A 12,319-nucleotide genomic window follows, 5' to 3' on the forward strand; every position below is an offset into this window, starting at 1 on the left:
TTCAGTTTCATGTTGTTTATTGCCAGGGCCTATTTTTAATGAAATTAATTCATGTTTGTGACCCTTAACTCTTTAAAATTGTGAAGGAAGATTTGTTCCATAAGGATAAATATCTCCATGATAAATATTTAACATACGTTTATATGTGTAATGTTCCCAGTGCTTTAAAAATCTGGTAAACGGTCAAAAGACTACATAAATGATGAATGTATGTCATATCAACATTACAAACAACACGAGACATTATTTATTCTTCGCAATGTGGCTGCTGTCTTGGAGAGTTAATTTTAACAGGCTGGTTCACTTTACCTACCAACGGTTGCGCGTTTTACTTTATAATACTGGCAGGTTGTTAATAAAGAAATTCTCAAACAGCAGGACGTTCAGCTTTTAAAAATATCTGCCCTAAACGGCTCTGGCTAATTCTTCTACAAAAGTACCAGTGGATTAGCTACTTCCAGTAAATCTCCAGTAATGCCTTAGATTATTTCAAATGGTTATTTGTTCCTGTCTTGGGCTCGCTCTCCTTTTCTGCTGTTCGTTGAAAATGTGATATATTTGTTAACCAGTATAACCTCGTCCATACACATTTCCTTGCAAATTTGTAAAGAAGCACATTGCCGGATTACCAACATTTACTATGGGATATTCAAAGTATTACAGCTGACAAGAGCTTTTGGGTCAAGAATGTCGTTCCTTGTCGTTTTGTTTTTTCTGACGTGGTGAGTAGGCTATGATGTTTGTACACTGAGTTCACGGTATGATGAACACTGCGTTTACGGTGGCGGTATCTTATATTTACAATGTGTAAAGAATATATTAATATAATATAAAATATAAATATAAATAAACCGACGTTATTGAAGCGTACTTTTAGTGAAGTGGCATATGTTAGCGATACGACTAAGTCATGCTTGGAGCAAACAGGAAATAATATTTTTGAAAACTTAAATAGCATTTGTTTTCAGTGTATGCAGGGCATGTGGAAATCAGCAAGTATATTCGGATAACATCACGCGCATTTTGGACAGACTACTAGACGGCTATGACAACCGGCTGCGACCAGGATTTGGAGGTACTTGTGTCACAAGAGAGCAACATTGTGCAATGTACATAATCTCTGCTATGGTATAGTTGCTCAATTCTAAGCGACGTGTCTATTATTTAAATATGAAGTCCCATTAGTACCTGAAAAGAAAACTGACAGATTTTAAATTAATCTGCTGAATTAATACAATTAAGTACAATTAAACACTCTCCCCCACCCTACTGCACCTCTCATAACCCACCTATTCTCCTCTCCACCACCCCATCCAAACAACAGCCCCTATACCGACCTAAATCACTGCGCACATTTAATTTTAGCTTAAGTCAATTGCTGATTTGGAACATTTATGGTTAACCAAAATTACAAAACAAACTGAGATATTAGGTACTTTGCGGATCATCAGAGATGGTGTCTGAACGGGTTCTTGAAGTATATGGCATACATGTATTACCATGTATTATGGGCATAAGTAAGGGAAATAGTTTATTTTTAATTTTAATAAATAACAAGTAAAGAAATACTTGTGAAATAAAGTAAAATTGGAAATTACATTTATCATATAGCGCATCTTATTATTTTCATTTCATTTGCAGTGTAATTTTATAAGGTCAAATGCACTGCCATTTAATTTAGGGAATGTGTTCAAACACATTTACCATGTAAACTTTAATTGCATAAATTGAACTGGTGAACAACAAATTAAATACTCACATAAAGCCACTTAATAAGGAGTTGGACCACCATATGTGGCTAGTACATCCTATATGCATTACATCAACCTAATGTTTCATTTTTTGTTTGCTAGCTGAAAAGTTGTAATGCTGTATCAAAAGAAGAAAAGGCAGAAATACATTCTAAGAATACCAAGTATCTTTAGTTAATTATATATAACTGACAATGTTAACTATATATTTTCTAACCCTTTTTAAGCTATGAAAATGTTAAATGAATTTAGAATTGTGCTTTAATCTTTTGAAGGTCCTGTGACTGAGATCAAAACAGACATTTTTGTCACCAGCTTTGGCCCAGTTTCAGATGTTGAAATGGTAGGTTGTTCTTGCTGATATTTCACTTCCATAAATGCAAACTGCCAAATGCTGTGATTTTTGTTCAAGTGTTGCAGATGTAGACAAAATACAAACCTCTTAAGTCTCCATTCATGTTCTTAGTCATTACTTTTGGTTGTGTCCTTATGGTGCTGCTATCGTGCAGTTTGCGTGCATGACAGAAGAACAGGTTGAGAACTTTAATCTTCTTGGTAATCTCTGCCATGAAGGTTTAAGTTGAGTGCTCTATTTCTGGTGTGCTCTTTACTATTTTAAAAGCCATTTAGAACCAGACACTTCAGGAATACATGCTTTTGGAGGCTTTTATCCCAGGAAAGTAGTATTTTCTGACCCATATTATCTAAGGAATTTTACTTTCTCCCAATCTGGAATGCCTAATCATAATCCTCGGCCCATTAAATCACTGCAATGTCCTCTGGCAATTGGGGTAAGCACAAAGAAGCCTGGGTCTCCCATAAGGAGCATGCGGTCATCCACTGCTTTATTTTCCCTATACAGTCAGCCACCTGAGCTCTAGTAATTAAGCTATGGGAGTGCACTTTGTCTGCAGAGTGGGCAGGCAGAGCACCAACTGACCAGTGCTGGTCTTGAGCAATGAGCCTCAGACATGGGTGCTGACACTAATATCCTTGCTTCCCAGGCAGCACTGTAGTATCCACTGTAGGAGGCATTTTAATGAGCAACATCATATATAGTTCTTGGGACCTCCTGGAGATGTCTTATAATACATTGATGCAGCCATGTCAGTGTTGATATTGGCTGGGAGTCATATCAGGCAAATACCATTGGCGAAAGTGTTGCCCCAGGAAGGAAGGTTTCAGTCAGCAGGGTTTCCCTTGCCTTATCATTTAAGAACATCTCCTCTGGTTGATGTGTAAACTGCTGTTCACCTGTGTGATTCATATGACTGAACATTTCACCTTGTGTACTGTATAATGAAAAGATGTGGCAGCTGGCTGGAATCTCCAAATAGAGGTTGCCTGTGGCTAGGTTCTTGCATACAAATACAATTGGGAATTCCAAAATTGGGAGAAAACAATAGGATCAGATTGGTATTGAATAAATGAATCATAATATCCTTTAATGCATTGCATTACATTTATTTGGCGCTTTTATCCAAAGCGACGGACAAAAGTGCATTTCATGGTCATGGACAACTACAACACACAGGTTCAATAAGATTGGCTATTTCTAGCCAAGAACGCAGTTTAGTTCACACAGTGGACACTATTCTGACCTAACCTCTGCCAAGCCAACTAGGCAGAAGAACAAGCTACAATATTAGGACAAATACAAATTACCAAAAAGTGCTGGAATGGGGGTACATGTAATGAGTGTCATGAAATGGGGGGTTTAAAGTGAAATGATATACAGAATGGTGGTAATGCATCCTAGAGGACTGGTAATTACATTAATGATCTTGTTTATATTGTCTCAGACCAAATCATTATCATCCTAATGAACATGACAAAAAATATACAGTTATGCATGCACTACAATATGGATATGCTCAGTCATGTTTTAGCGCATGTAATAAAATGTGTTTTCATTTGGATAAGCAAAAATATAAGAAAACAATACATATTTTGGATAGCATATTTGTGAGGTAGCCTTAAAGTAATTCTCTGCTGTTTCCAATTAAACATTGGAGGAGTACACCATGGACATTTTCTTTCGGCAAATGTGGGTGGACAAGAGGCTGGTATTTGAAGGGCCAATTGAGATCCTCCGGCTGAACAACCTCATGGTAAACAAGATTTGGACCCCAGACACTTTCTTCCGGAATGCAAGAAAGTCTTTTGCTCACAACATGACCACTCCAAACAAGATGTTCCGCATCATGCAGAATGGCACAGTTCTCTACACCATGAAGTAAGTCCAAAATCCTTTTCACATGGCATTTATAGCTAGTGTACTGGACTCCAGAATGAAGAGACGACAAGTAGTGGTTGCATTTTTCTTATTGGCATTTATTTTAAAAAATCCCTAAATACAATTATCCCAGAATATACATTCCTTTGCATGGGATGGGACTTGCCAGACTGCTGGGTGGTGAGTGTTCAAGCCATACCAGTTTTTTAATGCATGTGAATGTACTAAGTGGATGTAACTTATTGGCAGTTCCTGCTAAGTAATTTCACTTGCTTTAAGTAAAACCTGGAATAACTCCAATTTTTAAGCACTGGGAATGCCATTTCCATTGTTGTTTAGAAATGGAAATATAAATATCCATAGTTTATAAATTCATTTATGTATCTAATCACTTTTATTTTCATTCTGTAGTATACCAGTCAAGCATTTACACTGTACAATCACTGCACATTCCTATATTGTTGATATTTAGCACAAAGGATCCCATAACCTCTGTGTTCCGTTTAATTACTAGTGCCTGTGGAACTGTTAGCCTGGTTCAGATATACCCAGGAGATTATTGGGATTGTAAAAGACATTTAAGGAATGCAGAAAATAAAAGTTATGCAGATATACTCAATACACTCACCAGCCACTTTGTTAGGTATAACTGCTTGTAACACAAATAGCCTGCTCCACCATACAGCAGATCATGTAGCTGTAATATATAAAGGTTGCAGATGTAATGAAGAGGTTTAGTTTTTTGATCAACCTAACATTAGAATGGGCAAGATGCATGATCTCAGCAACGTTGACTATGGTATGATTTTTGGTGCCAAACGTGGTTGTTCTTGCATCTCAGAAACAGCTGCCATCCGGTGATTTTTATGCACTACAGTCAAAACTAAATGTTTACAGGGAATGGTACAACAAATATCCAATGAGCTGCAGGTCTATGGCCAAAAACACCTTGTTAATGAGAGAGGTCAGAGGAGAACGGCAGACTTGTTCAAGCGAACAGAAAGGCCACAAATGCTCAAATAACAGCTTTTTTACCACAGTGATGTGCAGACGGGCATGTCTGAATGCACAACACATCAAATCTTGATTTAGATGGGCTACAGCAGCAGAAGACCATGCCGGGTTCCACGGCTGTCAGCTAAGAACACACTGTAAAAATGTTTGCCTCTCCCATCTAAAAATGTTAAGGTTCAAGGTTCTGTGGATCACTAATTCTAAGCTCTGGTGACAAGCCTTTTATGTTTCCAGAGCAACCATAAATAAGGTGTATTAACTCATATTGTTCTGTTCAGCTCACAAAATATTTGTAGTTTTGTGAGCTATATTTTATTACTCTATTCAAATACAAACCCAAAATGACCAAGTTCATGTAACTTAGAATTTTACACTGGGCCAGTGTAAAAATACAGGTGATGGTGGTGTAAACAAAATAAACAAGGCATGGCAAAATTCTGTCCATCTATCCATCCAACAGTCATTGATTACATTTTTTATGCTAAATCATTTTTAATGATACTGTAAAACTTATAATAACAGTACTATTTTGAGATTACTATTTCAAAATTATATTTTTATTGTGCAGCAGCACATTGTAAAATTCCAACTTGAAAAAAAGTTGCCTAAACTTGAAGTAGGATGCACAACTCAATGAGATAAATTCATCTAACTCAAAATTTGTTGTTATGCTCCCTTTTTAAGGGAAATTAAAATGTCAAGTTGAGAAAAATGAAACCCATCAGTATAATCATATCATATTGATGTGCAAGTCATGCATGCTCAGATGAGGTCTGATGCACATATGGTGTTCATCCATGTGCGCAAGGGCATGCACTCATGCACACACATGCAGGTACACAAAGTTGGAGAAATTTTAAAATATACATTAGTCTACTCAGTAAAAAGACATTTTTTGTTTTAGTGTTGTCTTTCTTGCAAAGAAAATATCTTTTAACTGGTTATTTTGGAAAATAACCATGAATGTAAATAGATGCGGTCATGGAGAGTCCCATGACACTGATTGGTTAGCTTGAGAGAGGTGTTAAGCAGAGGTGGGTAACCCGGCTTCAAAGAGTAAAAAGACTGACCATGTATTTGCGCCACCAACATGCACTAAACCAGCTGATTACAATAATTAGTTCTCCTACCATGGTGAAGAGTTATGCTAATTAGAATCAGCTGGTTTAGTGCATGGTGGTGGAGCAAATACATGGTCAGTCTTTTTACTCTTTGAAGCCGGGTTACCCACCTCGGTTGTTAAACTCAATTGATTTCATGGTCAGGGAGAGCACATGGAAAGAAAATTAGCACTGGTTTAGCCACTAGTCAAAAGTGCCACTGCTCTTTTGGTTGGGTAGTTTAAAATGCAATATTACCCAGGAGCAAACACAAGGGTTAAATATCATTAGACCCATGTCCCAGAAAGCTTTATCAAGCTCTGCTGGCAAGTATTGTATATAAAAAATAAAAAGTAGTTATGGAAAAGTATTAGCCATTACCACACCAAGCGTACCATTTAGACCCATGAGACGCCGTTACCAGGATTCAATTTACATTTGTCTGGTGGTGTTTGAATTCAAAACTATGATATTGGTGTTGGTTTTCCTGGTAACATTTTGTTTTATTCACCATATGCTTTAGCATGTCTTTTTAATTTTGTTGCTATGCTATGATGAAAAAACTAACAGTTCAAAGTTGTTGTTTTTTGTTGCTTTCTATGCCTTTCAGACTTACTATCAGTGCAGAGTGTCCCATGAGACTGATGGATTTTCCCATGGATGGACATGCCTGTCCTCTGAAATTTGGCAGCTGTAAGTTGACCTTTATTAAGCGGTAATTATCAGAAGGACTTGTTGAAATTATTTTTGGAAACTGACAACAATGTTGTTTTGAAATACAGATGGCTACCCTGTCAGTGAACTTCTTTATACTTGGAAGAAGGGAGCAACTTTTTCTGTAGAAGTACCGAAAGAATCATCAAGCTTACTTCAGTATGATCTTGTGAGCCAGAGAGCATCCAGCGAAAGACTCCGGTTTAAAACTGGTAAGAGCTAAATTCTTTCTTTGACCAAGTATGATTTTTGGCTGGACAGAGTGGCCAGGCCTATAAACACGAATGTCTGTGACTGAGTATGTGATGAAGTTACATCGCGCATGTCTGTGACTGAGTGACTGACTGATAAAGTTACACCATTGGTTGGCCGGTTCTGTCAAGCCATATTCTAGGTTTTGACCTGGTCTTGTTAAAAAAATATATATATAAACATTGAAAGAGCAGACTGTGTTCTTCAAACTGCTCTGGGTTAAATCATAAGGTCACAAGACCATTCAGCCTATCTTGACTCATTAGATTAGAAACAAAGTAGTTCCTTATTAGAAAGGACCATTTATTCAAGTGGTCATATGTGTGTATTCATACAAGAACATTGTTAAATCAAGAGCTGATAACATGATTAAATGCACTGTCCTGAACTGACGGATGGTGTTGCAGGGATTAGATGGATCACCACATTTGACTGACAAAGTCATTCACTTAAAAACATACTGTTATAAAGCCAATTTCATGAAAAGCTGAAAAAATTCTAATTCTATTATTTTTCTGTATCTATGATAATAAAACTTAAAAGGAAACAGTCGTACACACCATTTCCATCGATGCAGTTTTTTACGAACATTTTGGCTGCAAGCTACCTTCATCAGGGCATATTGGTGATTAAAAACCTGAATTGGAGGAGACTGCAACCTTTCTTTTTAGAGTATTATTGATCCCTTGGTCTGCACCTCGCCAAACAAGGTATGTATTTAATATTTTACTGCTGTATCTGAAATAATAAGACACTGGAGGAAAAAACAACAGTGAAACAATTGTAAATTAATCAGAAAACAAGTTGCTAACAACAATTATGTAAATGTACTGTATATGCACATGTTCATATGAGTATATTCATGTGAGCCTATAAAAAGGACATTTATACTATATGTATGATTTTACATAGTGTTATTTATATTAATACATTTAATAGAGGGCTACCCAAGGAGAATGCATATCATATTTTATGCACAACGCCATGGTGGTGCAGTGGGTAGCACGGTTGCCTCACAGCAAGAAGGCCTTTCTGTGTGGAGTTTGCCTGTTCTCCGTGACCACGTGGGTTTCCTCTGGGTACTCCGTTTTTCTCCCACGGGTTAATTGGAGAGTCTAAGTATGAGTGTGTGAGTGAGTGGTGTGTGTGCACTAGATTACGGGGTCCACCTACACACTAGAATAGTGCCTTAACAGGATAAACATCTCAGCAGTCCTTCTTTAAAAATGGTACCAGGATGAAGATATGTTTTACAATTGCCATGCTGCCATATTGCCAAGTGCAGTTAACTTGAAGCTCCTTTTTCCTTGTAGATGAATTGTTTGTAAGCCTTCACTAGCTGCTTTTCATCATACCAGTGCTATGTTTGTCTGCTTTAATTATAGGTGAATACTCTGTCCAGGTTATCCATTTCCTTCTGGAAAGGAAACTAGGCTACTACCTCATTCAAACATACATCCCACTGATCATGACTGTTGTGTTGTCACAAGTTGTATTCTGGATCAACAAAGAGTCTGTCCCTGCACGTACTGTGGCAGGTATGGCTACATACAATCTTTGTTTGCTTTGACATTCCACATGAACTATTATGTGTTGTAGAATGTCTAGATTTTAAATAGAAAGTGTCCAAGATGCACAGAAAGCATGTGCATTTTGCTTTGTAAAACTTGTTTTTCATGGCTTGACTGGACATATAGCCTCTGAGGAATACATGTGTATTTCAGTGTTTTATAGTGTTAAAGTTTGCTTTTTACATTAATGTATTAAGCATTAGCTAACATCTTTCAAAAAGCTTGCACTAAAAACAAATTAGGTTTACCTGGCTCTTAAACATATTGCAAAGATAAATTTGTAGTGGCCAGTATTTTTAAAAAGTGTAATTCCATTAAAAAATGAAAAAAAAAAATTTTTTTTCTTTTTTTTAATGGAAATGTTCTTATTAAACTCACGTCAGACTCCAGTCTCTGAAACCAATATTTGTGGTTCTCATATTTACAGGCATAACAACTGTTCTTACCATGACCACTCTCAGCATCAGCGCTCGATCCTCTCTGCCCAAGGTGTCGTATGCCACAGCTATGGACTGGTTCATCGCTGTGTGTTTTGCCTTTGTTGTCTTCGCACTTATTGAGTTCGCCGCCGTCAATTACTTCGCCACCCTGCACGCTAACCGGGAAAAGCGCAAGAGAGCTGCACTGGAGGCAGCGGCTGCAGGGAGCGATGAGGAGCTCACTTCGGTAGAATCACCCTTTATTACTGCATTCCTCATTAGCCAAGCTGTTTCTCACCTCCACCTGTTTACTGTTTCTTTCTGTGGGGCTGCAACAGATTAGAAATATAATATTTATTTATTAGAAAGGACCATTTGTTAAATTGGTCATATATGTGTATTCATACAAGAACATTTTCAACCCGAACGCTGATAACATGATTAAATGCACTATCCTGAACTGACGGGTGGTGTTGCAGGGATTAGATGGGTCACCACATTTCACTGACAGTCATTCACTTAAAAACATACTGTTATAAAGCCAATTTTATGAAAAGTTGACAAAATTCTTTACACAGCGTTGAATTACCATGATGATCTATGCCTGCCGGTACACCATGTGACACTAATTCAAGTCATTTGAACTATACCTCTCAATATTGTAGGACTACATTCACTCCCTATTTACATTATACTCAAACACCTCAAATTAACCTCAAAGAATGTGATTGTACATTTTAAAACAACAAAGTGGTGTAATTTAATGAAAACTTACAACAACCAAGTTCAGTCTGTGAGCAGCTTCGTCCATCTGCAATAGACCAGTCACAGCTGTGTGGCTTCTGTGGTCAGATTGATATATTTTACTTGTTGAAACCGCCTATTTAAATAAATAGAAAATTAATAAAGTACAATTGTGTCAGAAATCAGGACACAAAAACTTTGCTGTGTGTGTGTGTTCCTAGAAATATCTACATTTGTCCCCCCTGCCCACAGCTCCAGTCTGACTACGGCAGTGGACTGAAGAAAAGATGCTCTGTATCTCGCAGCGAGCAGCCTGAGCACCCTCGAGTCCCCATCTTCCTCCAGCAGGGCTCTGCCATCCCTCCCGACCATATTCTGACAGGCACCAGCATAATCGACCAGTATGCTCGCATTCTCTTCCCTCTTTCCTTTGCTGCCTTCAACCTGTTCTACTGGATCGTCTATCTTACCAAGGACACCATGGAACCATCCAGGTAAAGGGATTCACTGCTAAATTGATATGTTTACAACACCATTTATAGCCAGGTTGTCACATTAATATCTGACCGCTTCAAAAGCAACCAAAGCTGTAGTATTGAAAGGTGGATAGATAAACAGAAGAAATGCACACTGATATATAGATTATTAAATAGACAGGGGAAAAGACCAGCACTTTTAAGGGCAAGTTTCCAGCTGCTTGATTCAGGTGATATGATGGTCGAGAATATTTGTACAATCATATTTGTGATTTGCAGACCTAGGTCAAATACGTATTTGTTTTGGATTCAAATACTTTTCTGTGCTCTCTTGATCTTTCCTGGTGCAATTGAGCCTGCCAATATGACCAGAAGGGGGGTTTGCACTTTTTGAGACTATTTCATTGGTTCCAACACACTAGACAAGATCAGTAAAGTATAGAAAAGTATTTGAATCCATAACAAATACGTATTTGACCCAGGTCTGGTGATTTGTGAAGTCTATATATCTCAGACCTGACACAAAGCTCTATTGCCAGATTTTATTAGTAATAGCTACAATGTGACTATCACAGTGATTGGGAAGAAAATTGAGAAAATGTCAAATATGTTTATATTATAAGAGGAGGAATCCAGTGAAGTTGGAAAGACTTATGCAGTAGAGTACAAAAGAAGTGAAATACTATAAAGGAAAGAAGGAAGTGGGCAAATACTTTTTCACAGCACTGTAGTTCCACCACACCAGCCTGTCTTTATCACCAGCCCAGCAGCAGATATGTTAAGTGTCCAGAGTTTTATGGTTGGTTCTCATTTGGCTTGATAAAGAAAATTGTGAAAACATTTGCACAGCCATATCAGAGTGAGTCAGCCTAATTCTGGCACAACAGTAGGGCAAAGACACGAGTAGCTGCAGTCAGTATCAAGTCATAACCTTTGTAATGTACAAAACATATTTTATAGTCCTGTTTGGCACAGTTCCCAGACACTGTATTAGCCTTACTCCTTACTTACCCTCCCCCCATAGATCCTTGCTTTTTAGCTCCTTGAAGTGTGCATGCATTTATGACAATGGCCTCAATCACATTTCCACGATCACTCATCATTTTTTTCTTATCTGTATTTGTTCATGGAGTTTTCCTTATGCTAATCTTATGAACATGATTGCACATAAAATTTACAAACGGTCAGCATTCATCATCTCATACACCTGGGATATGCACAAAAACAAAGGTCTTTACGTGTCATGAATCTCATATTGGTACAAAAGTATGCATGCAATGTGCATTTATGGCTCATTTTTACTTTGGGTATGCATTTATAAGTCTGTGCGTGTGTGTTACAGGGAGGACAGTGAATGAGCTTCGTTTCTACAAGAGTTAAACACATTTTTCTCCACCTCTCCATTTTTAAATGAGCTATTTGGAAATGCCACCACGTGCTATCACTCCACATGAACCTTCATAAATGTGATTAATTTTTTTTTTTTAATTGGTGCTATCAAAACATGTCAGTTATAATATTAATTGTTCAAGAAAACCCACTAACTGGCTGAGCTCATCAGGCACCATTCAATAAGAGGTATACCCTTCACCATAATTTATTGTTGTTATACCTAAACATACACTTGAAAAAATTGAGATGAGGTCTCTCATGCTCATCATGCAGAACTTATTGGTATTTCATTCCTTCAGAAAGATGAGATACACTATTGTATCCCACAGCAGATTGCATCAATGATCTACTGGTTTGCAGTCCTTATACTACTAAAATAATATAAGATTCTTTTGAAAATGTGTTTCTGGATATCATTGCTTTGAAATTGAAGTATAGATGGGTATAGGGACATTATGCTAGCTTTGACATTAAATGTTATTCTTGCTGATTTCTGTACCTAGCAAGTAAAATTGAAGTAATGTGCTCTGAAAGCTGAATACAAATGCACTAATAATTTTTCCTAAAGGTTTCGCAATAATATAGGAAGCTTTTTATGTGCTTTAAGGGCTAAAAGTAACATTGTGATTGTACATTGAATTATTTTATTG

The 12,319-nt window shown here is 37.3% G+C and overlaps 1 protein-coding gene across 1 annotated transcript; it reads left to right on the forward strand.

Annotated features, from left to right (window-relative positions):
• The first annotated feature begins 475 nt into the window (after positions 1-475).
• Positions 476-12,319, forward strand: LOC118222205 (gamma-aminobutyric acid receptor subunit alpha-4-like). Its single transcript, XM_035407603.1, has 10 exons — positions 476-722; positions 969-1,075; positions 2,027-2,094; positions 3,767-3,987; positions 6,712-6,794; positions 6,884-7,027; positions 8,453-8,605; positions 9,066-9,304; positions 10,054-10,295; positions 11,620-12,319. The coding sequence occupies exons 1-10, from the start codon at positions 688-690 to the stop codon at positions 11,633-11,635; spliced, it is 1,308 nt and encodes a 435-aa protein (XP_035263494.1). The 5' UTR covers positions 476-687; the 3' UTR covers positions 11,636-12,319.

Source organism: Anguilla anguilla, chromosome 3, assembly GCF_013347855.1.
Source record: "Anguilla anguilla isolate fAngAng1 chromosome 3, fAngAng1.pri, whole genome shotgun sequence".
NCBI lineage: Eukaryota > Metazoa > Chordata > Actinopteri > Anguilliformes > Anguillidae > Anguilla > Anguilla anguilla.